This window comes from Peromyscus leucopus, chromosome 12 (genome assembly GCF_004664715.2).
Source record: "Peromyscus leucopus breed LL Stock chromosome 12, UCI_PerLeu_2.1, whole genome shotgun sequence".
Lineage (NCBI taxonomy): Eukaryota > Metazoa > Chordata > Mammalia > Rodentia > Cricetidae > Peromyscus > Peromyscus leucopus.
Genome location: NC_051073.1, coordinates 5,923,355 through 5,951,345, shown reverse-complemented (window position 1 = coordinate 5,951,345; position 27,991 = coordinate 5,923,355). Strand labels below are relative to the sequence as shown.

The following is a 27,991-nucleotide window of genomic DNA, read 5'->3' as shown; positions in this document are numbered from 1 at the left end:
AAAAAAACAAACAAAAAACAAACAAACAAAAAAAAAAACAAAAAACTTTGCATTTGAAGAATCAAGGCAGCCAGGGAGGTCCTCACAAATTCAGGAAATCCCCGAAGATTCTCAGAGGTTGCAGGGAGAGTTCCCCTTGGATGACAGATTATGCCGTATCTAATTCTGGCCACAAATAACTGAGCATTGAAATGGATGCATCCAGGCCAGCGAGACGAGACGGCTCAGTGAGTGAAGGCCTGCTGCTAAGCCCAGCCACCTGAGTTCAATCCCTGGAGCCCACACGTTGTCCTCTAGCCTCCATAAATATGTACATGAACACACGCACGTGCGCGCGCACACACGCGCACAAACACACGCACACGTGCACACATGCACACACACACACACACACACACGCACACGCGCACACGAACGCGCGCGCGCGCACACACACACACACACATACACACACACAAACACACACACATTCACACGGATGGGGGACATTTTTTTTTAAAGGAAACAAATGCTCCCTTAGATTCCGGGGAAGACTTCCATGTTAGCAATGCCATTCCTGTGGGCCCGAAGCATTTTACCTCTGACTTTCCCACTGAGGCTCCGAACAGCCAACACTCAGGCCTGTCTCCCTTCCTCTTTCTTTTTCCACTGTGCTGTGTTGATAACAGAGCTGCACAATTAATTCATTTAGGGACTTGTGAGCAGGGCACACATCATGAGACTTGTGTGGAGTCCCCTGGCTCCTCCAAGCTGAACTGGAAGATGTCTGTGTGTATATCTTATCTTGTGCAAAGCGCTCCTGTGTCCAGCTGGCCGGATTCAGCCCCATCTGTCTCCATGCAGGCAGAATGCAGGTCAGAGTTCCCTGCTCCTGGCACAAGTTCAAGCCTCCAGAGCCTAACTGAAAGCGTGAAATACAGAACTCAGTTTTCCATAGAAATAACCTTTGCCTGGTTACATGGAGTGACCAGACACTTGAGAAAGGGCCGTCTACTCGGAGAATCGGAACGCCACATGTTACTCTGAAGTTCTCTGGAAGTGAGTCAGTCGAGTTCAGGGGCTTGAATCATATCTGTGTTTTCTGTTCCAGTGTTATTTAAAAAAAGGGGGGGGCTGATGGGATGGGGAGATGGCTCAGAAGGTGAGCCGCCATGCGGCACCACCGTGAAGACCTGAGTTCGGATCTCCAGCACTCACGCAAAAAGCCAGTGGGCAACAGGCACCTATAACCCATTCCTGGGGGTTGATACAAGTGGATTTTAGGACCTTGCCAGGTGAACCAGTGCTCTGGGTTCAGGCAGAGACCTTGGCTCAAAAATGTAAGTGGTAGAGAAATGTGGATCCCAGTCTCTGGCTTCCCCACACACCTGCACATACATGTATGCACACACACACACACACACACACACACACACACACACACACACACACGATAAAGTGAATCAATGAGTTCTGCTGACTCCCGGTGTGGCAGCTGCATGTGCTTGGAAAAGCATGGCTGTACTTTGGGTGCTGGGTTAAGTACAGCCGTCGGAAAGAAATGGACGGAAAAAAGCTTTCCTTCGCTGGGCACGCAGTGAGTCCTGCCTCTCTGTCTCCGAGGGTCCAGCCTGGCACAGTGTAAACCTAGCGGGCAAAGACAATGCGTCTTTGTGTGAGGTAAATCTTGTGAAAGAGACATGAGTGCAAGCGGCCTGTGCGCTCACGCTGTGCGGGTGCCGTTTTCAGTGAGTACGAGAGCGTCTGCAGATTTTGGCTATCTTCCGGGAGAGGTCCTAGAACTGGATTTAACACTTTACGTCACTTGAACAACCCCCCCCCCCCCCCCGCCCCAACCTCAAGGCATCAAGATCGTCCCTGGGGGTTCTGTTTTCTTTCCCCAAGTTACATGTTTGCTTCGGTCTTATTTATTCATTTGGAATCCAAGCCCCACATGATCTCAGATGACGAGCCTGTTTTTAGCCCAGACAGGGACGAGATTCTCTTTAGGCTAAGGCCACATGCTGTTCTGTCCTTCCATCCAGAGAGACAAACCCAGATTCCCCAGGCTCTGCTGGCTTGTGTAGTCCAGCCAGGGGCCACACAGGGGAAAAGCCCAAAGTGGCTTCCCTGGGCTGCCTGACTCATCGCCCTGCATGGACCTGTGGCCTAGAGCCTCACACACAGCCCTGCACGGACCTCCTGCCCCACATGGGGGAGCGGCAGGGAGGCTGGGGTCCGGGTGTGGACACTCAGAAGGGAAGGTGGCGGTGGCACTGGGGTCCCCAGTTTCTGCTCACCGGCTTCAGGAGCCTCTGCTGTGATGAAAGGAGGAAGGGCAGGTGGGCTGGAGGCTGGAGGCCAGTCTGACGTGAGAGCTAACACCCCCTGGCAGTGACAGGTGCTAGATAGAGGTGTTTGCACGCTCTCCGTGCACAGATCTGGGGGTGCCTGAGAGGCGAAACGTGCCAGGTTGGTCTCTCAGTACCCCAGTGCCCTCCAAACGCCTTCCCTATCCCTCACACTGCAGTCTAAGTTTGTCGATCACGCGTGTCTGGGGATGCAGTTCTCTGCTGAGAACCTGTTGGCATCAGACCCAGCCCCCAGGGTGGATGTCAAGGCCCTTACAACATCCTCACCCAACCCTACGCAAGGTCCTCCAGAGCAGACCACCCTCGTATCTCTTGGTTCTTCAACAGGCAAGGTGCCCCCCGTCACCCCAACACACGCACGCTCTGTTGCCTCCCGCAGGTACCAGCAGAGATGACAAGCCCTCTGCCCTTCATTAGGCTGCACACATTTGCTCCTGCTGCTCCCTGTCCTTTGACACAGTCGAGACGTCCACTCGGAACAGCGAGGGCATGCTTCACTGTCACCCCTCATGAGCCCCCGACCTTGATAACTAACTGCTCTTCAGCTGACTCATGACCCTCCAGTGCTAGCCTAAGGGAGGACACCATACACAACACATATGTGATGAATCAATGAATGAAGGCTGAGACAGGAGGATCACTGAATTCCAGGCCAGCCTGGGCTAACAGTGCTGCTTTGTGTGTGTGTGGGGGGGGGAGGAATGAATGAATGAATGAATGCTCTCTGTAAATGACTTCATGGGACAAGATAAGCAAACAGATGTAACAAAGAGAAATGGATAGGATGTGTCTAACACACAGTACTCCCCAAAATGATTATTTTATGACTGTCATGCATGCATTTATTGGTGAGTATTTATGAAGACCTATTGTGTCCCAGACACCTTCATTTTACCAAGTCCTTAGTAGAGCAAAGGGATAAAAGTCCCTTGTCACAGAGGAGGGGGCAGTAAGCGAGGGTCCCACCCTTCCTAACTTCCTGATTCAACAAGCTGCTCCTGCCATCTCCTCCTTCCTTCCTTCCCTCAATTCCCACTCCAGGAGGAAGAGCCACCATACCTGGTCTTTTGAGTCTCCTCACCAGGGGACCATCTCATTTTTATCATCTTAATGCTATGAGGAGGCCCAGACGAAAGGCATTGCCATGTCCATTACACAGGAGGAAAAACCAAGGCCTGTAGATCTCAGGGAGCCCTGACTGCTCCTCAGACGTCCTCACACTGTCCTCTGAAGACCCACAGAATCATTCTGAATAGATGCATGATTCTGTGTGAGTGTGATGAATCAGAGGAACCCTAAGTGAGGCTCAGTGGCTTTAGTGTAATCCAGAGCCCAGGAATTTGCCCAGAATGCAAGACAACAGTTTAGTCAGAGGCTGCTGCAAGCAACAGATTAAATCAACTCTCTGGGTTCCCTGTGGCCACCAGAGAAAGCCCACGTGTGACTATTCACTTGCAGTTTATTAAAATGGTGAGATAAGAAGAGCTTCCGGGGAACAGCAGGATGGCCTGGAGCACCGTCCAAAGCAAGCATGGGTCTCACAGACATAAAACTCCCCTAAGCTTGGGTGGAGACAGCAGTTACCACTCAGGAAGAATGCGATGGTGCTGGGTGCCAGCATGCACAGCTCTGCTACGGACAAAGGGATTATTCTGCCTCATTGTCAAAATGCAGTGTTTATTGTTAAAATACACTCGGGAATTAAAAGGGGCATGTATGAATCATAAATATTTGCATGCTATTAATGTTTGGACAAAAGAGTTGGACAGGCTAAGTTGGGAGAACTCCTTTTCCCATGAAAACCAGTGCTTCGAATTACAGTCCATATTTAATTTCATCTCTTCCATTGCTAATCTGAAATCCCAGTGCCTGCTGGGCATAACCCTTTCAGGCCCTCAGAGCTCCAGGAGGCTGGGGAGGAAGGGGAGGCCAGGAAGCTTGCCCAGAAATCTACCAGGAGCAACAAGAGATGGGCCTCTCACTGGCCGACTGATGCCAGCTGCTGCCCTCTGCTTGCAACTGCCACTGTCTCTTGCAGGGACACTGTCCCTGAAGAGACCTGACCCAGGTTTGGGGCTTCACCCAGGTTTTTCTCATCCAGGGAAAGCAAAACCTGCATTTTATCTCAAGTAATCAATCCTCACGGCACCTCCTCCTCTCTGCGGACAAAAGGGGAAGAGAACTCAGATAGACACATACCTTTAAGTTGTTCTCAACTTCCCCACCCTCAGGGGAAGGCTTGACAATGTCTGCAGATATTTCAGATGGTCACTTCTAAGAAGGTGGGGGAGGGTGTCATTGGTATGCCGTCAAACATTCAACAGTGTGTATCACAGCCACTCCCGTATCCGCCCCCATCCCCCAAAAAGGGAATGGGTGGATCTAAGTGTCAATGGGGATCCACGATCTGCCCTCAGATAAGAAGCTGGTAAAACCCACTGGCTAGAGTGAAAACAGCCCTGGAAGAGTGGGTGACTACACGTCACGCAGGGATCCGGACGACGTCAATGGGCAAAGCTGGATTTTTGGTTTGGGGGGACACTCCTCAGGGCTTCTGGATACATTCTTATTTATTTATTCCCCCACTCCCACCCCAAGGCACGGTCTCTTTAGACCAGGCTGGTCTGGAACTCAACAGCTAACCAAGGATGACCTTGAACTTCTGAGCCTCCTGCCTCCACTTTTTCCTTCATTGTGAATATCACAAATTTAAAGTTTCACACATTTTCAGGGAAGGTAAAGATCATGAGGGAGGAGGGGCAAGAGAGATGCTTAACTTTTGGGGGTGGTGGGCCGCCAGGTCAGGGTTCCCCCCGTGTTGGTATAATTTAACTTAACTTTTGGGAGTGGTGGGCCGCCAGGTTAGGGTCCCGTGTTGGTATAATTTAAGTTTTAGAATTGGTCTTTTCTAGGGGGTGGGCAGTCTGCACACAGTAGGGTGTTTAGCAGATCTCTGGCCTCGCCCCCTGGGTACTATGGACCACTCCCCCAACCCAGTATGTGACAGTCAAAAGTATCTGCAGACCTCAGCAAATGTCCCCTAGGGGTCCAAACACATCCCAGCTGTGAACCACCAAGCAAGAGGCTCATCCAAACTGATCACCTACACAGGCCATAGAGTGAAGGGGACCTGCCCCCTGGGTAGCAGTTCCAAGGACGAAAGTGGGGGCCTTTATTGTAGGTTCTTGAGATGCCATTTAAAAAGACAAACAGTTTTCTCAATGATCCTGGTTCAGATAGCTCCTGGATAGAAAAATGAGAGATGCCGAACACAGTCCATGCAATGCCAAACACACTCCATACAATGCCGAACACACCCCATACAATGCCAAACACACCCCATACAATGCCAAACACAGTCCATACAATGCTGAACACACCCCATACAATGCCAAACACAGTCCATACAATGTCGAACACATTCCATGCAATGTTGATCACTCTCCATACAATGCCAAACACAGTCCATACAATGCCGAACACACCCCATACAAAGATTTCAAATAGAAATACAGAAAAATGTCTGTGAAGATCCATGACCAATACTACGAGCAAATCCTATGAGCTGAATCCTATGCGCTCCATCCACTGGAGAGTGGAGCCTTTCTACCTCCCTAGGGCCCCTCCCTACTTGCCTGGTCCATGAAGATCTGATAAGGATGCAGAGGAACACTGGACAGCTCCTTCCTCTGCATAAGGTGACTTGATTAGAGACACACACTTCCCTGGAGGGCACTGGCCGGCCCTCCCATTCACTGGACCTGGGCCTCCTGGGGTCAGGTGTTCGGGAGGGAGTATGGTTAGGCCCGTGTGTTCATTAGGAAGGTCTTAAGTCTCTAAAAGCAGGGAGTACTCCAAGTCGGAAAATAAGCTTCAAATTCACTTACATCTTCTATGAGCAAAGAGAGTTTAAGTGGCTCCTGAGTGACTATTTCCTCCTTTGCTAAGGAAGCCGAAGGAAACGCACTGGGACTCTGGAGTTAGAGCATAAGCCTCTCACAGGCGGCTGCTGGGATTTCTTTACACTCTGTGGACCCATGCAGCCTGGCAGCCTGGCTGGAGGAAGTGCGGGAATAGCAAATGGACTTCCTAAATGGGATAGGCTGCCCGATACAGGCTGATAGAGGCTGGGCAGCGAGCTGGGGTCCCAAAGCAGTGCAGTGCAAAACTGAATGTTCACTCCATTCTCCACACAGCCCCCCAATGCGAGATTCACAGCGGAACCAGCCATGGAGGACAGGTAATGCCTGAAACTCACTAATGGGTGTTTATAAATACAGGCAGACGGTGAGCAGCGTACAGGCAGCTGGCACACGGGGACATTTTCACAGACAGACAGTTCATTAATTCTAGTTAATTGCTTGACTGGGGCCTCACACAAGGAGATGTTATCAGCATAGATGGACTCAATCTTCAAGAACATTTTGGTCCAAGAAGTCTCTCAATGGAAGTATAGACACATGACTATATACCCCTGGATGAGGGCCCCCAACAGGGCCAAAAACTGCACACCACCCCACATTTACAGTAGAGTAAGCCCCACGTCCATGGGCCCCTCATTCGTGGATTGAAGGAATCACAGATGACAAATACTTGGGGGGAAACCCATTTGTACTGAGCCTGTGGGCTGTTTTTTTTTTTTTCATTATTATTCCCTAAACAATAGCACAGCAACTACTTATGTGTAAGTGATATTCTATTAGCTATCGTAAGTAATCTAGACATGATGTGAGGTATATTATAGGGTGTGTGGGGTTATTTACAAAGGTTTCCCCATTCTGTACAAACGTCTGGAGCAACCGCAGATGATGTCTGGATGTGAGGGAGGGGGTTCTGGACCAATCTTCCATTGACACCAAGGATCGACTACACACAGTCATTCTTAAATATCCCTCATTGCTCTCAGCTCATTTTTATAGTCCTCAGCAGGGAGGGAGGACTCCACAGACATTACACCATCTCTCTGCTTCAACAAGTCAGTTTCCTTAAAAAAAAAAAAATCCTGAAAGACAGAATATATTCTTCCATAACTAGCCTCCTCCACCCTCCTTTGTACCTCACCAACCAGCACACACACACACACACACACACACACACACACACACACACACACACACACACACACACACACAGCTGGTTTATTAGAACCAGCGCAGCCTTGCTGAGTGGCTGGCTGGATCACTGTTTGGGTCTATGACGCGGTCCTAACAGGAAGCTCTAAAAGTCACTCAAGCGTTGTTTCTCTCCAAGGCACTTTCTGACTGATGCTCTTCAGTCCTGGCTCACCAAAGTTCAGCCCTGCTGCCGAGGAAGGGCGGAGGGCGGCTCCGTACAAGGGCAGCCTCTGCCACACAGCTGAAAAATCCTATTCATGCAAATAACCTCGACCAAGAAAAGCCGTGTGACACCATCCTTGATGCTTGGCACTTCGTAAAACCCACCCGCAAGGCAAGTCTGATGGAGTGGAGCATGACACCATTGTTTTCCAACGGGGACAGCATGCGGTGAGCTGCTCCTGGCTCTTACTAAGGCTCTGGCCGCGCCAGGCTCTGAGCCGGACAGGGAGAAGAAGCTTGCTTAAGGAAAGTGTCGCTAACTCTTTTCTTGTCAAATATAAAAGAGGAGGGAAGCCTGGTCCTGGTCCGACAGGCCACATTCTGTATCAGTTCTGGGTAAAGCATGTGACCTGCCAGGAAAGGAAGTATTCACTGGGACCGGCTGAGGCTTGTTTTCTAAGAGGCCCTGGTTTTGTTTAGTTTTGTTGGATTTTATTTGTTTTTTATTTTTGTTTTGCTCTTTGTCCCTATTTGTTCACGGCTAAATCTGAAGAAAACAGGCTATACTGGATATGCTGTTAAAAACAGTAGACGCAAAACCAGAAAGAAAAGAAAAAAAAAAAAAAAACTGGACTTTTGATTTGAACACAACTCACATAGTTTCTTTCTATTTCTTCTCTCTAGGAGACCCAACTGCCATTTCTATGGTTTACCTAGAACGCTCTCCACGGAACATCTCTGGGGCTGGCAGTTGGATTTTTCCTTCTTCTAGTAAATGAGTTTGCCATCAAATAAAGAATGATGTGGCTCCTAACCTCGTGAGTCACTAAGACCAACTCTCCGGTAAAAGCCACTACAGAAAGACACCCCTCCCTGTTCGCCGCAGAAGCACACTTTTCCTTCCCTAACTGTGTCTCCAGCAGGGGCTTCTGCTGAGCTGAGAGAAAACCTCCCCATGCCCATGCCGTAGTACCCCGAATCATGCAGAAGGGGATGAAATTGCCACGGGGAACCGACATCACACGAATGTGAAAGAGCCCAGCTTGTGACAGCATAAATATTATGTCTGGGAAGACGTCCACAGCAAGAGTCTAGGAAGGAATTTCACTTCAGAAAAGTACTATTTTCAAAATGGGCAAGTTCCGAGCTGCCAGGAGGTCAGCATAAACAGCGGATTCCACCGAGAAGCGAAACCCTTTCCTGACAGACCACAGGACACTTGGCTTCATGGGTCCTGAGTGTCACTGAACCAGGGCGGGTGACACTCCTGAAGAGACCTTACTGTCAACGATAGAATGGCCTCCAATCCTGCATGAGTGGTGACATCCACTCATATACCTAGTGGCTTAGCAAAGGCCTGGATTGGCATTTTAAATAGATGTACTTTCCTAACCCTACCAATTAGGCCCCGAGTCTAAGGATGTCACTGTCACCAAAACAACAGAAGGGTGCCAGGAAATGTCCACCCTGTGGTTCCCTTGGATATTTATTTTCTGGGTATTCGGTACTAATCTGGCGCTCCACAGTCAAAGCCATGTTCCAAATTTGCACATTTTTGGCATCCACACATCCCAGAAGACCTACGAGCAAACTCCAGAAACTTTACGCTGCACACAGAAATCTTTTGCGCTGCTTCTTCCGTTCTTGGGGAAAGTTTTTTTAGAGGATTTTCAGAACTATCTATGACATCTCCCAAAGATGAAAAGTCACATTCTTAGAACAAATGGAAACTGGCCATTGTTTCCCTCCTTAAAGACAGCTGCTGGTACCTTGGTAGCTGTGTGCTTTGGTTCTCCGTGAAACCATGGAAGCTATCCTCTCTGACTGGCCAGCTCAGTGGTAGCTAATGGAATACTCTAGTAGGGAAGAGGTATTTGCAGACATGTCTGTCACCTCATGCTGTGGGGAGCTTTCTTGTCATCGGAATGTACAGATTGCAGTTATAGACAGAAAAACAAACAAACAAACAAACAAAAAAAAAACCCGCCCAGTTAATTAACCTTATGAAAGAGTTCTTGTTGACCCTGAACTTGGAGGTGACTGATAGTCTCAGGCCCTGTGATTAAAACAATTGTTCTGAACAACCACTTGTGTGCCTTCCTAATCTCTGGACTTCAGTGAGTCTCCCAGGATCCCCTCTTCTCTCCCTCCCACCCCCACCCCCAATGGAGAACTGCTCTCTCTTCTCTTGTGAGGTCACTGCCAATCAGCTTGCAGATCGGGAATCAAAGGGTGACACATTCCGGGGTGAGATACTTGGTGGAGATCTGAACTACCCAGAGAGCAGGGGAAGCCAGGGGCTGGGGAAGAAGCCTGAGCTGCCTAGGCCTTCACCAGTGTTCACAGGGGCCTGCAGTCAGCCAGGCCTCAGAAGCCAGACAGGCAGGTTCTCCCAGTCGCAGGCTGAACCTGAGGTTAGGAGCTGTGGCCCTGGCCATCAGCCAGCACCAGACAGATCCATTTCTTGGAAGAGAGAAAAATCCTTCCTTGGGTGGCTTGGGCAGTCTCTGGGAGGGTCACAGTCCCAGAGTCGGGCGGGTATCTGGCATGAGAAAGGGAGCACCTTACATGTCCTCTCTACCTTCCTTCCACACCGAGCACCCAGGCCCTGTGGAGAATCCATCACCGACTGGACTCAAAACTGACCTTAAGATGTGTGCATGGATGAAAAGCCAAAACCTTCTGGGTTAGTCTGTGAATGTCAAGGGCATATTTTTAGGCACATTAAAAAACAACCAGAAAATGAAATAGTTGAGTCTTAAGATCGCTTAATAAAACATAATGAAACTTTTAAAGGATAAAGCTCAGCCAGGGAGATTAGGACTAATTGTTAGAATTAGTGAGATCATCTATTCCCTTCTAATGGGAAGCAAACTGTGAGAGGGAGGAGAGAGAGAAGGAGAGAGAGAGAGAGAGAGAGAGAGAGAGAGAGAGAGAGAGAGAGAGAGAGAGAGAAATGGAGAAATGTCTAGCAGGCTTTGATGACCACAAAAAGGCAAAATAAAATTATATTTTGTGACTACAAAGTGAAATTATGAGATAAAACCATGTTCAGTCTTCTGACAGCTTACTTGTCTTACATTATTGACATAAAAATTTTAAGCCATAAAAACTCAAGACCAACGTTATATACGGTAACCGTAACTGGGTCAAGTGGTCAATTAATGCTCCTGAGTTTTAATTACTTTCTATCAGGGATGGAGAGGGGAGCCTGTTCAAATCAATTATAATCCTTTTTTTTTGCATCTGATTAATTTTTTTTCATTCCAGGGTCTGAGAAGACAGCCTGGCCTTGGGTGCTGCTGTTTTCCTTTGGGGGGTTTATGCAAACCCAAGTGCACACTGGCACGAATCAGGTAGCAGAATGCAAACAGTCCACACCTTGGGGAAACAGTCGCCCGAGTTCCTCGGGTAAACACCAGCACCTATTAGTCACCCACTCAAAACAGAGACGGCCAAAGAGAGATGGGGGACCAGGCCTCAGGAGCACAAAAGTAAGCATGCTGCTTTCAAAACCCCATTCTTCATCGTCCTCATCAACTTACGGTGAGGACTGTCAGAAAGTCACCTTGCCACCCTCATGGAAAATGTCACCAGAATGGGCCTCTAAATAGTCTTCAAAACTTCCATAGCCAAACAGGACAAAAAGACCCACCTAGATGCCTAGGAGCATGATCACACTTTCTCTGGCAACCCAGTAATACTCAGCTAGCCGTTCCTAAAAGTGGCAGTTCCTAAGAACTGATGGAGTTCATAGCTAGGCAGGTGGGGAGTCTGGCTGTGGGGTCGTTGTTTCTTCTCGGCCTCCCACCCACTCTGCCAACAGCTCATCTGAACCCTTCACAGTTCAGTTTTCTGAACACATGCCTCTGAACCATAATGCGAATTCCATTTGCGGAAAGGCAGACTTTCAATATAACAAGTGAGCCCACTTAAGGACATGGGCTCTCCCGGCGGCATCCCTCAGGCTCTCAATAAGTGGAGAGACTTTTCTTTGAATCCCCCTATTATTAGCATAGTAGTGTGAACATACAGTTTCAATCACATTATATGTTTTTATTTTTCTCTAGGTGTGATTTCATTATGAAAACGCAGTACAACAGCCCAGATGCACATACACTTACCCTCTCCCCTCTTCCACCGAGAACAGATTTTCTAGGGTTTCTGAACGCCTCCGTTCACAGGGGTGATGACCCCTCTGCCTGGCCTTTTCTAGACTTGCCAGTCTGCTGGTTTGGTTTCGTTTGCTTGGCTCTGGGGACCGAGTGGAGGGCCCTGCATGTGCTAGGCTAGTGTTCCGCCACTGGACTGCAGACTCCACCAGCCCCTTCCTGTTTCTTTCCCAATGCAAGAACCATTACTGTTACTTACACACACGTATCCTGTCTTTTTGATTAAGCTAGAAATAGCTTTGACGGCCAGGCTTATTCAGTTCTACATTACAGAAGTGAAACTTTAAACCAAGCCCCCTTGCTCTTAAATTTTCACTACTCGTAGATGTTTGTAAAATACGATGTAGGTCCCAGAAACAAAGAGAAACTACAATACTTGAAAGATAACCGGAAAGTGGGCAAGTCCACAGCGAACCAAGGTTTCCCTCGCTACTCCAACACTTTGAAAGTTGGCTAAGGGTGAGGGACAGTCAAACTGCATGTGCACCTGACCTGAGGGAACAGCTTCTTCCAATAATCTGGTCTCTAACATGATTAACATCTAAAGGTTAAGTGAGCCCCACCTCTCTCACCAAATAATAATAAATACATCATGAAAATCACATTGTCCTCAATTGTACTAATATGATCCCATTTTTATCCTAGAAATGTAAGCTTGCTTAAGACCATATCACAGCCTATAAGGATTTCCCCCAAATTATTGATGTGAGGAGTTGAAACCCCGTCGCTTGTAGAAAGCACAGGTACCATCTGCTCAAGGCTCTCCATGTTCAGATTGCCCAATAGTGAACTCTCATTACATAATCTCAGCTCTCATTGTGGTGAGGTTCACTTTTCTCGTTTCAGAAAAATGGTGAAGTGTTTTATGGAAATTCACAATTCATGCCCAGCAGTGGTGGCACACGCCTTTAATCCCAGCACTTGGGAGGCAGAGGCAGGTGGATCTCTGTGAGTTTGCCTAGTCATCTATAGAGCTAGTTTCAGGACAGCCAGAGTTACACAGAGAAATCTTGAAAAAAAAAAAAAGGAATTCATTCATTCATGTAGTATGTGTTCCGGAGTCAGTCTTAAGCCAATTTAGTCATCAAACACGATAATAGAAAATGAGACTCTTGCAGAAGTATTAAATTTCAAATAAACATTATGTTCAAGTTTGATGCGGCATCAATAATAAGAAACGGCTATCGGCTGGAAACCCTGGGTTTGTTCCCAGGTACATACTTTGCATTTCAAGTTCATTCGTGACAGATACGCACCTCTGCCGCTCCGACCGACAAACCTGAGGTCATTGAATCTTGCGACTTGGTTCTTCATGGCCGCTGTCGCGTTTCTCAGCTCTGCCGAGTAGTTTTCGTCGTTGCCCGCCATGACGGTGACCAGAGTGCCATCCGGAACGTCCCCCAGCGCCACCACCTAGACATCAGCCAAGGGATAAAGGAAGACATCAGCGCTGTCGTAGGGACACTTCCATGTCACCTGCGCGGCAATCGTTCTAAAATTAAACATATGCTTAACAACACTTTCTGGTTTTTGGAGGAACCATCATAACTTGAGCATCACAACCGAAAGGCTTGCTGTTAATTCCACAATTCGTAGATGGATGTCGATTTCCACATGAGGAAGACACTGACGAAATTAAATGAATAAGGCCACACAACACAGTAGGAACAATACAAAAGGGAACAGGGACTCTGAAAAGCTACTGATTCTCATCAGTATAGTTATCTCTTAAGACATGTTTGAAAGACAGAAAGTCTTACGTGGTAGGTTTATAATCTAATCCACCTTTAAAAAAAAGATTCATTGTATTATTCTGAATTATGTGGATGTGGGTGCATGTGTGCATATGAGTGTGAGTGCCACTGAGGCCAGAGACATCGAGCACCCTGGAACTGGAATCGTAGGCAGATGTGAGCTATCTGACAGGTGCTGGAACCAGAAGCCGTCCCCTGCAGCAGTATGGTGTGTCCTTGACTACTGAGCCATCTCTCCAAGCCCATCTTTACTCGCTTGGACCTCTGTTGGTGCTCCTAGCAGGACCTGGACTTAGGAACTTCAACTTAGTTCTGATAAACTTAAATTTGACTTTTGCTACTGATCTTTTTTTTTTTTTTCTTTTCTTGTGTTTTTTTTTTTTTTTTTTTTTTCCGTTTTTTTGAGACAGGGTCTCCCATAGTCCAGGGTGGCCTCAAGCTCATTGTCTGTCAGATGACCTCGAACCCCTGATCTTCCTGTCCCTGCCCTGCAAGTTACAGGTATGTGTGCCATCATGTACGCAGCTTCCAATGGCCTGGAAGGGATTTAAACTGTCCATTGCAGTTCATCTCTGGCATCTCTTTTGCCTCTGTTGGAGTCTCATTAGCAGAGAACTCTGGCACTCAAGGAGAAAAACCAGAAATGTGCCATTTATTTATCATTAATTCCAAAAGAGATAACCTCAGAACAAAGGGAGTCCCAATAATCATTCTCAAATCAAAGCTGAAACCAGGCTGCATTTTCACATCTGTGAGCCCCAAACATATATTAACTGTGTTCTGAGGTATTCCTTTACTGCCATTGAGAAGGTAAGGGCTTATTATATTTTGAAGACAACTGGTAGATAAACATATTTCACATGTGGAAAACAAACAAACCAAAAAAAGCAGCAATTTTAAATTAAAATACTCTGAAGTACATGCCTTGAAAATGCTCCGCCAAGTACCATCCATCACTCGGCTGCTGTTTGATTGATTCTTTTCATTTTATTTTAGAGCTAGGGTCTCACTAGGTAGCCTAGGATGGCCTTACACTCACATCCTCTTGTCTTCACTGTGAGGCCAGAGCTTACAGGCTGGCGTCTGACTGCAGCAGCGATTTTTGAGTTTTGACTTGATTACGGCTTACATCTGCTTTATTCCAGTTTCAAAGTGGTCATGGAATTCAAACCAAAATGCCTCAAGTTCAGGTTTTTTTTTTTTTTCCAATCATTTCTGACATACATTGTCAGTCTGTGGTAAAATTGTTATTTATCCTGACAACGTGGTCATTGTTAGGTGGATGTTCTCAAGTTGGGAGCAGCAAAAGCACTTCTCAATATACTGTTACTATGTTTTTCATTTTCTTTGCATACTAGTTACTGCATAGTTTATTGCAGGAATATTTCTCCGTCCGCATGTATGTAAATAAGGATGCCACAGATTCGCTAATCGGATACCAATATCCAATCCCTCTGCTTATCATCCTCACTGCGCTTAGTCATGTCCCCTTCCGCTCTCCGTTGTCCTGCAGATGACTATCTGGATGATTTCTATTCTTCGTGGCCGCTCCATCTCCTGGGCTCTAAAGAACATGCCAGGATATGACTCCAGCTGCCCGGAGAAGTGGACAGTCGGGACCCCAGGACAGCACCAGGACACTCTGCTCTGGGTACTGGGTAAGTATCTTGTCAGCTCTTTAATTTTATCTGTTTTCACCAACTTGCTTTGTGAGACAAGGACAGAGCCTCTTGCCTCTTTTTAACCCTTTCATTCCAATTGTTGGACATGTTTTCTACAAAGGAGATTTTAAAACATTTATTCTCTGAGCAGTCTGTAATTAGATGTTTATATCCCACCACAAGTGTTTGATGGCCTTTAATTAAGAGTATTAATATGACAACTCTTTTGTTTCAAAGAACATCATTGCAATAAATCTCCCTGATCAGTTAATTGATCATTATTAACCTTTCTTTCTACTCCTACAAAATTCTACTCCTATAAATTCTTCTGTTTTTAGTCTCTTTATTTTTTCCTCCATTTCTTTTTTCACTATTTTCACTTCCCCTGCACAATCAGCTCACAGTGTTGAAATGTCGTCCATGAAGATGCTTCACTTCCTCGCCCTCCTTTCACTGTGGAGAGCCAGGCTTTTCTAGTTCAACTCCACACCCACGGGTACCCAGGGTACCGGATCTACCACTGGGCTTCCAAACTGAATGCCTTACCGTTGGGGCCCATATCTCTTAAGAGGTTAAAATAAATACATCCTGTTCCACAAGTGCCCAAAGGCATGCTGAGTCATGGCTCTCCTCCTGCTGTGTCTCAGTGTGCCTCAGTTTACCACTGTTGCTCCAGTGCTTCACCTCATTAGTGGGGGACCAGCCCAGGAGGCCCTCACGGATACATGTACGAAAGGACCAGGGTGGCTAACTAGGAAAAGGTTGCTGATGCTGGAATTCAAAAGTCTAAAAATCAAGAGTTTAAATTTCACCACTCTCATTTTTAAAAGAAGTGGGACTAAGGAATCTGGGGACTCAATGATTACTTCTTTGGCTTTCTGATTTATCTCCCAAGAGTTTTGGTGGGGAAGGGAAGGAGACACATTAAATCCAGGGACATTTAACAGTATATTTCATCCAATGACAAGTATACTTACGCTAGGTTAAAATTTTTTTTTAGAGTTAAAACTAAGATGTCTTCCAATTTGATACAGATTTTTGTTATTGAGAAGTGTTATAAAAAGAATGAGAAAAAAAATCCAACTTCAAACAGAAATAGAAAGCAGTGTCTGCAATAAAAAGCTATAAACAATAGGTAAGGGAAGACAAACATTTACATTCAGCACAGACCAAACAGACAAGAAGGGACTTGCTGGCCAGAGATAGCTCATATTTTGTTGAACTTCTCTGTTCTCCAAGTATCAGGAAGTTGGGCAAAATATCAGCTCTCCTCTATGCTATAAGGGCTTCCTAGTACTGTTCTTGGCTGGCCTGTTCGTAATCGGAAACCGGCATTTTCCAACAATTTTACAGGTTGAAATTACAGTTACAATTCATGTACGGCAAATTCCTTGATCTTCCAGAATTTCAAAGAAGGCTATGGAGTAGAACATAGAATTCATCTGAGATGGCATTTAATGCACAGCTAGGGACCATGATCTTCCTGCCGGAAACATGATTTACTCCTTTTTTTTAAAAAAAAAAAAGAAAAAAAAAAAAAAAGAAAAACATATTCCATCAGCACCCAAGGTCTTTGAACTCCCTGTTGAAGGCATGTTCATGCTCTGTGTACCAGGGCCTCAACAAACTGTCCTATTACAGTCCTACAAAATCTGTTGCAAGTCACCTGAATAACTTTGCTGGCTGCTTCTACCAATACTGCGCAGTACACAGCAGACTTCACAATTTCTCGTTTGGAAAATTGTTTCTCCTGGGCTAAGACAAACGGTTTGGAGGTGAAAAGCGGGGCGGAGGAGAGGCAGGAGAACCAATGAGGAGTATTTAAATCTATTTTTGAGAGAATTAAATCTCTTGATAATTCTGAAGACTAAAGCAGAGGACTTAACAAAATTCCAGAAGATTCCTTGAAGATGCTCCTCCACTAGGGGTGGGTGGGTTCCATCACCGCTTCACATAATTTGGTTTTTATCTCGGAAAATAAGATAATTCCTGTAGGACTGACCTCTAAAGAGATTCCTGGGCCTTAATTCCTATCTGAAATGTAGAGAAACATTTTTGGTAGGAGCTGGTACAGATGGGGGCCAGGGATCCAGAGAAAATGCACCTAGGATGCTGGTCTGTTTAGATGCACAGCTTCCTCTCAAGCTCAACCTTTAAATTTCTTCTCCCTCTGAAAACCCTGTCTACCGTCTCAGTTCAGCAGGGTGCTGAGCTCCTGGAAGTGGCCTTTCTCTGTGGGACGGAGTGGTGACAGACATTAATGGAGTGGTCTGATTTCTCTGCTACCCTGTCCTTCCCCCCAAGCTCTCTCAAGAGACCCACTAGAACCTTCCACATGTGCTGTGCCCCACACACCTTGACCTTAGTCATAGCCACCGGCTGTCACTCAGGAAAACAAACCGGGATTCTTTTAGAAGTGCGTTTTCCAAAATCATTTATAAAAAAGGGAACCTCTATGGCTGTGATTATTTTTGCTTAAAAGGAATTTTCCGCGGTTTGTAAAAGCAGTCTGTATGGTCTTTTCATTCTTTTAAAAGAAAAACAAACATTTCCATGTGGCAGCTCAAGACTTTGCATTGCTTCAGCTCCTGAGGACAATTTCTAAAAATCAGTCATTTAGTGTCTTGATAAACTGGAGTTCCCTCACAGTGAAAACAGCAGCTCAGCTCGGAAAAGACCCCCCAAGGAAGGCACAAGTCCCTTTAGCTCTGCTCTGCAGGGACACCTACCTTAAGTGGTCCTTTTGTTGACCACACAAAGCCTGATTTCTCTCTGCTGACAGTGACCTCAGGGCTCAGCCCAGTCAGGTTCCCTCTCACGGTGAGCAGAAGACACCATCAACTATCCTTGTTTTTCTAAAGGAATCGGAATGGCTTTCCAAATAACTGGAAGGGGGGTAAAGCCAAGGGCCTTGCCTACCCTGGGACCCTCAATCCTAACCCCACCTTTTAAAAGTTGCTTTCAAAAACCGTTGAAGGCAACATTTTTATAGACAGAGACAATTGCATATTCTAGCTCTATAATTTTTTAAATGTGGACGGTGTTTTTAGCACTAAAAAAAAAAAGAATTTGGACAGCACTTTTCAAAAAGTGAGGGTTATTCGTTGTAATTAGATCAAGGTCCAGCTGAGGCCTGGAACTACGGAAAACTTAAATTAATCTCCCTCCTAAAGGGGGCAATTTCTTCATCTTTAAAAAAAAAAAAAAGCAACTTCTCTTTACAGCGTGGACCTGCCTCCTTCATCAGCCTTTTGAAAGAACAGGACCGAACACAGCCACTGTGCTTTTCCGCTGTCTTTTAAAACCCACCACTGAAGAAGACCAAAGAAGAGAATTTAAATTCTCAAGCTCCCTGCCAGAGTAGTAGGGTAGTTGTTTTAAAAGCGCCCGGGGTTGTTTATACATCCCTTCTGAAGGCCAAGGTTTGGAGGCAACTGAAAGCCAGGGCAAGATCGGGGTGAAAAGCTACCCGACGGAAGTGAGCTGCCCATCTGAAGTGGCTGGGTCGACACTGCCCCCTCCTCTAGCAGAAAAGCCGCCGGATTGGACCTTCCCAGGTGTCAGAAGACACCTCAGCACCTTTCTTGCCCGGGGCTTAATTTTCTGGAGGGTTCCAGAAAAAGCAACAGGATTTGCTACTTGCGGCTTCTGGCAGGAGCAGGCGACAGGCTCGAAAAACTCCTCGGAACTTTGGCAAACTTAACTACGCCTGCAGTGAGTGGACTTTGGACATTCTGATGTCTATAGGGCGGTTTAAAAAAAAAAAAGGCGCGCTGGAGGCGGGGATGTCCCCCTGGCTCTTTCCCTTGTTGGTTTATTTTTACTGACCGGAAGGTATTAAAGTACCTCTCTCTCTCTCTTTTTTTATTTCCTGATGCCTTCATTTGAGAGACACAAAATGGTCTGGGTGTTCATCCGGAGGTCCGGGAAGCGTACTAAGGAAGACGGATTTGTCCGCCCCAAGGTTTTAACTTTTCCTAGTTCGTAGCAAAGGTAAGGCCCTTGGTAGATGTTCTGGGATTATCTTGACTTTTTTTTTTTTTTTTAAACTCCTCTTGGATGCCTCTAGGGCTGGCTAAGGTGGGTCCCTTCCGAGGGTCGCCACGGCAACGCAGCATCCCCACATCCCAACCTCAGTGAGAAGGACCAGAGGCTTCCACAGCACCCCGGTCGGTCTAGATGCCGCTCGGCCTCTGCCCTCTGGGCTCCCCCTGGGCATCGGCCGGCCTTCTCCCGATCCTCCCACCACCCTCTCCAGGCCCGAGTACCTTGAAAGCGATAGGCAGGGTCTTGTTGCAGCGCCAGTGAGTGGGCAGCACGGAGCAGAGGAAGTTGGGGCTGTCGGTGCGCACCAGCTCTCCGGGGTGGTCAGCTAGTACCTCCACCATGCTGCGGTCGCCGCTCCTCAGCTTGCTGGCCAGGGCGGCGCCGGCGTCCGGGGCGCCCAGCGTCAGCGCCTCGCTCATCTTGCCGGGGCTCAGCGCGGTGGAAGGCGGCGTGAAGCGGCGGCTTGTGCTGGCATCTACGGGGATACGCATCACAACAAGCCGATTGAGTAAGGACCCTGAAAACAGCTCCTACTAGACGGCGGCAACACGGGCTCGGATCTTCTGCAAGCAGCTCCCGGGAGACCAACATACAAGTTCAGGAGACTGTATCACTACCGGAGGGGTGTGGGGGAGGAGGGAGGCTAAATTACCAACAGTCCCGGACTGAGTTCTAGTTACTCGGATCGACCCTCACACCCAAGCAGGGCTAACAACTGGCCGATTAGTGCATCGCAGAGTGGGCAACCAGAATCCAAAGTCAAATGCCCAATGGAGACTCGCTTTCAAAGTTGAAGTTCAATCTTTGGCTATTACAAACGGTCCCGGAGGCAAAATTCCCGTACACGTCCTAAAATATTTATGCGCAGAACAAAAAATGAACAGCAAAAACTAGGTTTGGAAGTTCCAGCAGTTAACTGCCCGTCAGTTTGCTTTTCTTTCTTGCAGATCAGTTTTGTTTAAAGTCCCAACGAAATACAAAACTTAGGAGTGTCTTCCATACAGGGCGCCCCTCTTATCGTGAAAAACTCACTTCAGTTCCCAAAAGCAAGAGCCGCAACTTTAAAAGATTGTGCTAGTAATGTATGTGCTCGTATATATAAATATATACATATGATCTACTTCATAAAATATTTACAATACAATCTGTAGAGAATTTAAACACAACAGAAATCCATTAATGTTCGCTGAAGTTTTTTTTTTTAAGTAGCCTTGAAAATCAGCTTCAGTAGTTCAAAGGCTGGGGTAGAACCACTTGTCATTACTCAATAAATTCTGGACAAATGGTCAGTGCAGAAAATTTAGCTTTACAGAGACCTCTATCTAATCAGGAAAAAAAAAAAAAAAAGCCAAACTCGATGACGCTCAGGCTAGAGCTTCCCCCATCTGAGGACTCGGGTTTGGGAACGTTGGTTAAGTTTGTGGCTGATCCTGTGGTTTGCTGGGAGTTGAGCCGAAGTTGGGTCACACAGGCAGACGCGCACTGTTCGGAAGCCAGCCACTGTCTACATTGGTTGAGTGAGTCAGCCCAGACTAGCAGTAGCAAGACGATCTTCCTCCAACGTCGTCGCCCGGCGCTGGCTGGCTGGTTTTTCTGCTGGGGCGCACAAATACCCACGAGCGAGCGAGCACCGTGTAACCGCAGCAGGTGGAGCGGGCCCGGGAGGAAGCGCCGCAGACCGGGAGGCTCGAGTTACACGCGCTCGCGCTCACTCCCACGCACCCTGCCACGCACACGCAACTTCACGGCACTCCCGGAACCCCAGAACACTTTCTCCCGCAGTTGTCAAAGAGAAACAATCGGAGAAAAGTTCACAGCCAGGAAAGAAGTTGAAACATCCAAGCCTAGATGAAAGCCAGTTCATTCAAAAGTGAGAAAGGAAAAATAAAAAAAACATTAAAAAAAAAAAATAAAAGGAAAAGGAAAACAAGGAGGTCCAACGCAGATCGAGGAGGAGCCGCAAAGAGGGTGACTTTCTTGCGTCCCCCGGAGCTCAGGATGGAAGTGGCAGCCGCAGGGCCGGGCAGCGTGGTGCCCTGGCTGGGTCCGGCCGCGGGGCGCCCGTCCTGCCCGCGCCCGCTGGCTCTATGAATGAGAGTGCCTGGAAATGAACGTGCTTTTACTGTAAGGCCGGCCGGAGGAATTCCATTCCCTCAGCTCGTTTGCATAGGGGCGAGCGGCGGCCAATCACAGGCCTTTCCGGTCTCAGCCTGGGCGCGGCCCGCCGCCGTGCTCCTGGAATTGGCCCGCGCGCCCCCGCGCGCTACTGTACGCAACCCTGCCCGGGACTCGGTGGCAGCCCATGCTCCCGCACCCACGCCGACCCACGCACATCCATGCACACGCTGCCACGCTTGTCCGAAGCCCGGCCCAGGTGCAGACCCCACTGAGCCCGGCAGCCACGCGCCGGGGTGGTACATCTGCACTCGCGCTGGGTGGTGGGTTTGCAGGGCGCCGCGGCGCCACCGGCGGCCAAGGTCCCGGAGACCCTGCAACAGGAATCGAAAAGCCGGTCGGGCATAGGAACCGGGAGCTGTGCCCGGAGAAGCCCGAGGCCTGGAGGCCTTGGGAAGGAGACGCCCAGCGAGCCCTGGACTCGTAGCTGCCATCCCGAGGCTCTGGGGGACCCAGGGCTGGCGTCCCGGAACGGTCCCCAGACAGCGGTGCACTGCAGTCCATGGGCCAAGCCTCCACGTCCCGCGAGGACAGGGTGGGATTCGGCCTCAAGAGGGCCGGAGGGCTGATGGCTGGGTGGGAGAGGCTCTGAGCGCCTCCCCCGGTCTGGCTGGCAGCTGAGGCGAAGTGGCACCGAGTCATTTAAATAAGATCAGTCGCTGCTCCGCCGCAGGAGTTTGGGGTTTTAAGCATCCTCTCCTTGGTAGAGTTGCTTTATTTAGTGTCTTTTCTCTGCTGCTGGGCTGCGGCTTGATTACGCAGCGCGCCGCGTTCTGAGTGTGCGCAGCGGCTAAAGAGGAGTTAGTTTTCTAACCAAGGCCTCAAAGAACCCTAGACTGCAAAGAAAGTTGAAAGCATCCGGGGTAGGGGAGAGGGGGGAGGCCACCCCGATCGCACGAGCCCTTAGCCACCCTCCAGCTCCCGGGGAAGGCCGGAGCTTTCCTCCCGACGCTGAACCCACTTCGCCTGCGCACTGTGGGGGCTCTCCCCCCACCCGTGTCCGTCCCCGTGGCGCCGAGGGCATTTTCGCGGAGCTTTAAGGGTCTGGGTCCTGCCTGGAGCGTGGCCCACTGCTGTCCCCAGCCGGAGCAGCTGGTCTGTGTCTTCCGTGGGTCCCTTCGTTCTCCAAGGCCTTGCTTCCTCCAGGACGTCTCACTACCCAGTCCGTGGAGCCCGTTACCCTCCACATCTGACCCGAATCCCTTCACTTCCATTCTGTGCTCGGTCCCCGGCTGGTCCCTGCGTGTGTCCTCCCTCCTCACGCATCCGCGCGGCCAGGGCTCGGTGCAGAAGGACGAGGCCGTGGCGGTCCTGGCCCGGAGGCCTGGCCTGGGCTTTAGGGCCGCTTCTTTTGCCCCAGGCGGGTGGAAGCTGGCGGCATGGAACCCTGGGCAGGACCCGGCGGAGCTCAGGGCGGACGCCAGGGGGCAGCAGCGGCCTTGTTCGGCGGCCTGGGACGCGGAACTGGGCACTGGGCACGCCCCGGCGGACGGGCAGGCGGCGCGGGGATCTGTCCCACCCGGAGGCCCTTGGAACGGTGGGGTGGAGTGGGGGGCCTTGTGAGTTTGGGAACAAACGGTAACAAGTGGCCACCAGGACACACCCGAGCGCCTCCATCGCTCAGAGGTGGAAGCCAGGCTAGCCTGCGTCGGAATCCCCCCTCCAGGGGACTGTCGCGATCCGCCGAAATCCGGGTCTCTTCCCTTTGAAACTTCTTTGCCTGAGCTCTGCCTTATGCTAGTTCAGGACATGAGTTCTCCAGGTGTGCAGCGAGCACCAGCAAAAGCTTTTGCAAGTGGCCTCATAGTCCCTAGCCTTCTGCATTTTCCCAAGTGGGCCTTTCCTGTTCAGCACTAGAATTACGCCGGCACAGACAAGCTCAGTATTTCCCATGTGTTTTGGGGGGTCCGGAGCTTTGAGAAGACACAAGTTCTCTATGCTTTTCTTTTATAACTATTTCCAAAGAAGTCTCATTTCAGGTGTCAACTCTCTGAATGTTCCCTAACACTCTACCTTGCCTGAGTGATGCTAGACGCTGCGGTCGGTCGCCACCCTGCAGCCTACCTTCCCCTACCGGGGCCACAACTTCCTAGTGTCCAGGCTTGCAGGTGCGGGCTCTACTGGTGAGTTTGTGGCCAACGGAAGCTAGACTCCCCTCAAGTGCGTTTTCTAAGAAGCTACTTCAGATCTAGTGCTCCTGGGGTCACAGGCAAGCGCATCCCCAGGGGGCACACGGAGACAGGGAGTGTGGCCGGGACAAGTGGCCCTTGACTCCAGGGAAGAAGTTGACTCTGGGTTTTCTGCCTTTCGAAGAGCTGAAGGAAACGCCTCGGAGTCAGACCTCCTGCTTAAAACCCCAAAACCTGCATGGGTTTCGGGTTGTCTCCCGGGCAGAAGTCAGAGCAACACGCGCCACACCGAGGTTAGCTTTCAAGGTCAGCACAGCTGAGCTAAATAAATTCGAACCCCGACAGCAAGGATACAGCAACGAAAGCTTCCAAAGCGGTCCTCGGGCGTCCCTGGACCTGCCGTGGGTTGTCACTGCGCCACGCTGCGTGCATGTGAAAACCAGAAACAAACAAAACCAGTGCCCCCCCCCTCCTTTCCGAGGAACAAGGAACTCCCTGCGCGAAGCTGGGATTCAACCTCGGGGCGCCTAGAAGGCTCAGCCCTCAGGGCTTCGCAAGTTCTGGAGTCCTGTAGCAGGAGAGGGAAAGGACGAATTCCTTCCCACCCAGAGCGCTCATTTCAACCACAATCAACACTTTCCCTCACTCGCTTCACCAAGAGCTGAAGGAAAGGCTACAACTTTCACTTCCAGGCTCCCCTACAGTGACACTAAAATTTACATGAGGAAAAAAAAAAAAAAAAACCCTGCCAGGGAGAGATTTGCTTAAACTGCTACTGTGTGACAATCTAACAAATTTGTTGCACCGGGGAAATCTAAAAGTGTCCATAACAGGATTGGAAGTTTCTGCAGTGAATTTAGAAATTGATATTTGGTTTAATGGGAAGCAATCATTTCAATGGAGAACAGGGCGGTGTATTGACTTATTTTTTCCTACGTCTTTGGGTGATTCGCTAATTGTAAGTGGTCGCAGAAAACCAAAGGTTTTGCGTGTTTGTTCTATGAAATCATCTCCAAAATAAGATGTGCTTAACAGCAATTCTCTCTTAAGTCAAAATTCCCCCTCCATTGCAATACTCCATTGTCCAAATCAGATTCTAAACGCGTACCAGTTCTAAAAGGATTGTTTCTCTTCCTCTTTCTTCCTTCCTTTCTTTTCTTTTTTCTTCCTTCTTCTTTTTTTTTTAATTAGAGAGCATATCTTACTATAAGTGCTGCACTGATACACAGGCATGGAGCGATTCTGGTGACTAGCAATTGATGTAATCAGCGACCTGCTGCTGTCCACACAGTCTGGCTTCCAGCACTGGAACGTAATTACACTTTTCTCCCTCCTGAAGCACCCGGGGGGCTGTTTCACTTTTCACACTTGTTTACTCAGAGGACCAAACAAACGCCTGAAACCCTGCACTGCAGACTCTCCGGATGTTCCTCTGCTGTGCTGTGGACAGTGTGAGATCCCCTCACTCCAACTTTGGCAACTCTCTGTGGACCTTACAAGGAGCAAACTGAAAATCTCTCTCTTTTTTTCCTCACAAAATACAGGGCGCTTAGTAAACATTTTACCCTCATAAAAAATTTGCATCACCACTGCTCTAACAAATGTAATAAACTCTGTCATAGCTGATAGAAGCCAAGCCATATTTTTTCAGAGAGTCATATAGTCATTTAATAACAGCAGAATGTGTAAATGGTGAACGCCACAGAGCTGAAGGTATCATTTAAGATTTCATTGGGGTATTTTATGTGGTATAACAGCTACAATGTGGATAGCTCCTTTTAAGTATTTTTGCATCAGCAAAAAAGCTTTAATTATTTGGCAAAATGATATTATAAATTATATATAGAAACACATCAATAGAAAGTCATACATATGCGAATGTATATTTCATTAAGATGTATAACTTGGAACTTAACATACATGAGCCTCTCTAGAAGGTAACCCCATGAATAAACTGAAAGTTACTAAGTTTTTATTCTAATTACAATAAAATGCCAAGTTTAGAGAACAGAATCTCTACAGAATTATTTTTCCTATTTCATTGCTTGCCATATTTCTTAGCGTTGGGGGTTTTATATCATGGTCCAAATAAATCCAGCATATTTGGCACAGAAATAAAACAGTGAATCACCAAATAGGTGAACTGTGATCTGTCTAGCATGCGGTTTTACGTGTTTTCTATCCATGCTGGATTCCGAATGTTGAATCTCTGTGTCTTAGATGCTCCTTTCTCAGCTGTACGCATGAACACATGTGAATTATTTACTAAAGCTTTGGGGATGACTCAGACCTCCAGGTGAGATTAAAACCAAATCCCAGCTTAATACAAAATGTTTTAAAATCAGTAACATGATAGAGGCTAAGCACAAGAGGTAGCAATCCATTGAAAGCAATTTCTTTCCTTAAAGCAAGTGTTTATCCAAACAAACAATTTGGAGTACATCTTCTGAAAGAAACAAGCTGGCGCTTCCGTGTTCAATTGCTCCCCTTTAGTGATAGGATATTCCAGAAACATTCTCCCCGTGATGGCTTGCTTCCCTGCCCTTTCCAGTTAGGAGCAGTCTGTTTACATGGAAACCACTCATTCTTGAAAGGACACACAGTCTTAAACATCCTTGGGAATCGCTATCATATGCTAATTTCCCAGGATGAAGCATTTTCTGCATCCTGTTGCATTTAAGGTATTGGGAAGCCCACTGAGAAAGTCCTGTGAACCCGCTCCCTTCCTCTCGTGTATTCACACTTAATGTGAGTTGGAGATTACCCCTCAGCCTTGCACACTGACCTCGGTCAGCACCAAGTGACACGAGGGGTATGTGGTTTCAAACCTTAGGATCCGGGAAGCCCCACACTACAACGGGATAAGATGGCTTAAAAACAATGTTGCAAAGAAGAACAGAGCTAATTATTCCAGATTTCCGGACGCTGTTTAAATAGGCAGGAGGGCAAGATTCACAACTCCCTAGTCATATATTTTTGCCAAAGCAAAAGAGCAAATAAAATAATAAGGCTTCTGTAGGACTGTCCTCTAATGAAAGATTGAATGACTTAAATATATACGGCCTCCAAGGAGCATCCTTAAAATAGTTTTAAAAGATCATAGTTTACAAGTACATAAAATATCTCTGTAAAAAAAATTTTTTTAAACAGAATAGGGGCAGAATAATTTGCACTAATTATTAGTGATAAGGTAAGAAATAACAAATGAAGCTTGGTTCTAACAGGCAAGGGTTGGGCCTAAGAGATCCGCACAGCAAGACTGAGCAGCCCAGGTGGATTTATCCAGAGACCTAGCGCAACCAGACTCTGGAACAGTCTCATGAACGAGGAGACACCTTCCATGTCAGGTCGAGAAACTGGAAAGGCAGAATAGACAGCAGGTGTCTGTGTATACACTTAATACTTCAAAATTCTTAGAGAAAAGCCGAAGGTCTTTTTATTCTAAAAGCCATGGCAGAAGTGACTGAGTTGTGAGAGGTCTGTGTGCTACCAGTAAGAACTTCTTTAGCTCCTGTGACATCAGCCTTGAGGACACAGGGAAGTCAGCTGACCTCAGGGAAGCCCTGAACTGATGTGCACAGGTAAAGTGAGACCTGCGGAACTGTGAAGGGATCCCCAGCTCCAGGAGCTAGGTAAGGCGCCACCCTGGAACAGGGAGAGAGCAGAGGCTACATGCTCACAGGTGGGAGCTGGACGTGGCCGCATTGTCTGTCATTCTCTCCTGTCCTTCCCCACTGCAAGCCATCATAGGCCAGGCAGTGACTACAGCCACCCCGGCTAACCCTTGGAATGCCACTGTCACCCCCACTTTACAGATGAGGAGTCTTCCCTTTGGAGAGCTTAGGAAACTTGCCCGTGGACATGCACTCACACACACATACATGCACACTCACACTTGTGCACACTCGCTCACACACATGCATTCACAAATATACAGCTCATACCCACACATGCAGAGGCACACACATTCGTACTCACATACAGGTATACACACATATGCACAGATGTGCACACACATAAGTAAAAACATAAACTCACAGGCACACACACACACACACACACACATACACATGCATGGGTCAGCTCTGTTTCTTCATAGGTACAATTGGTAGAGTTGGGATCTCATCTTCCACCTCTCTCCTCATGTCATATCTTCATTAGAAAATATCTCAAAAATTCTTCACTGTATAAATCTCAAATGTGTAGAATTCCTTCCCTGAAGTCATTTCTTGTTATCCAGAGTCTGGACATGCAAGAGCTATTTGGTTGAGAGGTTTTAAAATCCTTAACAGATTTTCAGTCTTTTTTGACCCCTAGTCTTTCCAAATGGCACCTCTGAGACCCCTCCAGAATATGATGCGTTTGATTTTCTTCCTTTAGCCTTCCTGTAACGGCCCCTGTGTGTCAGCCAAGGTTCTGGGCTCCT

At 47.9% G+C, this 27,991-nt stretch overlaps 1 protein-coding gene across 2 annotated transcripts in view; it reads right to left on the bottom strand.

The window, feature by feature from the left end:
- The window catches only part of Runx1 (RUNX family transcription factor 1), a 226,834-nt gene that overhangs the window by 71,442 nt on the left and 127,401 nt on the right, over positions 1–27,991 (bottom strand). For both annotated transcript variants that reach the window (XM_037209635.1, XM_028877065.2), the window contains exons 3-4: positions 19,483–19,736; positions 13,056–13,212 (exon numbers count right to left, since the gene is read on the bottom strand). In XM_037209635.1, the coding sequence (XP_037065530.1) occupies positions 13,056–13,212; positions 19,483–19,736 (411 nt within the window). The remainder of the gene's footprint in view (positions 1–13,055; positions 13,213–19,482; positions 19,737–27,991) is intronic.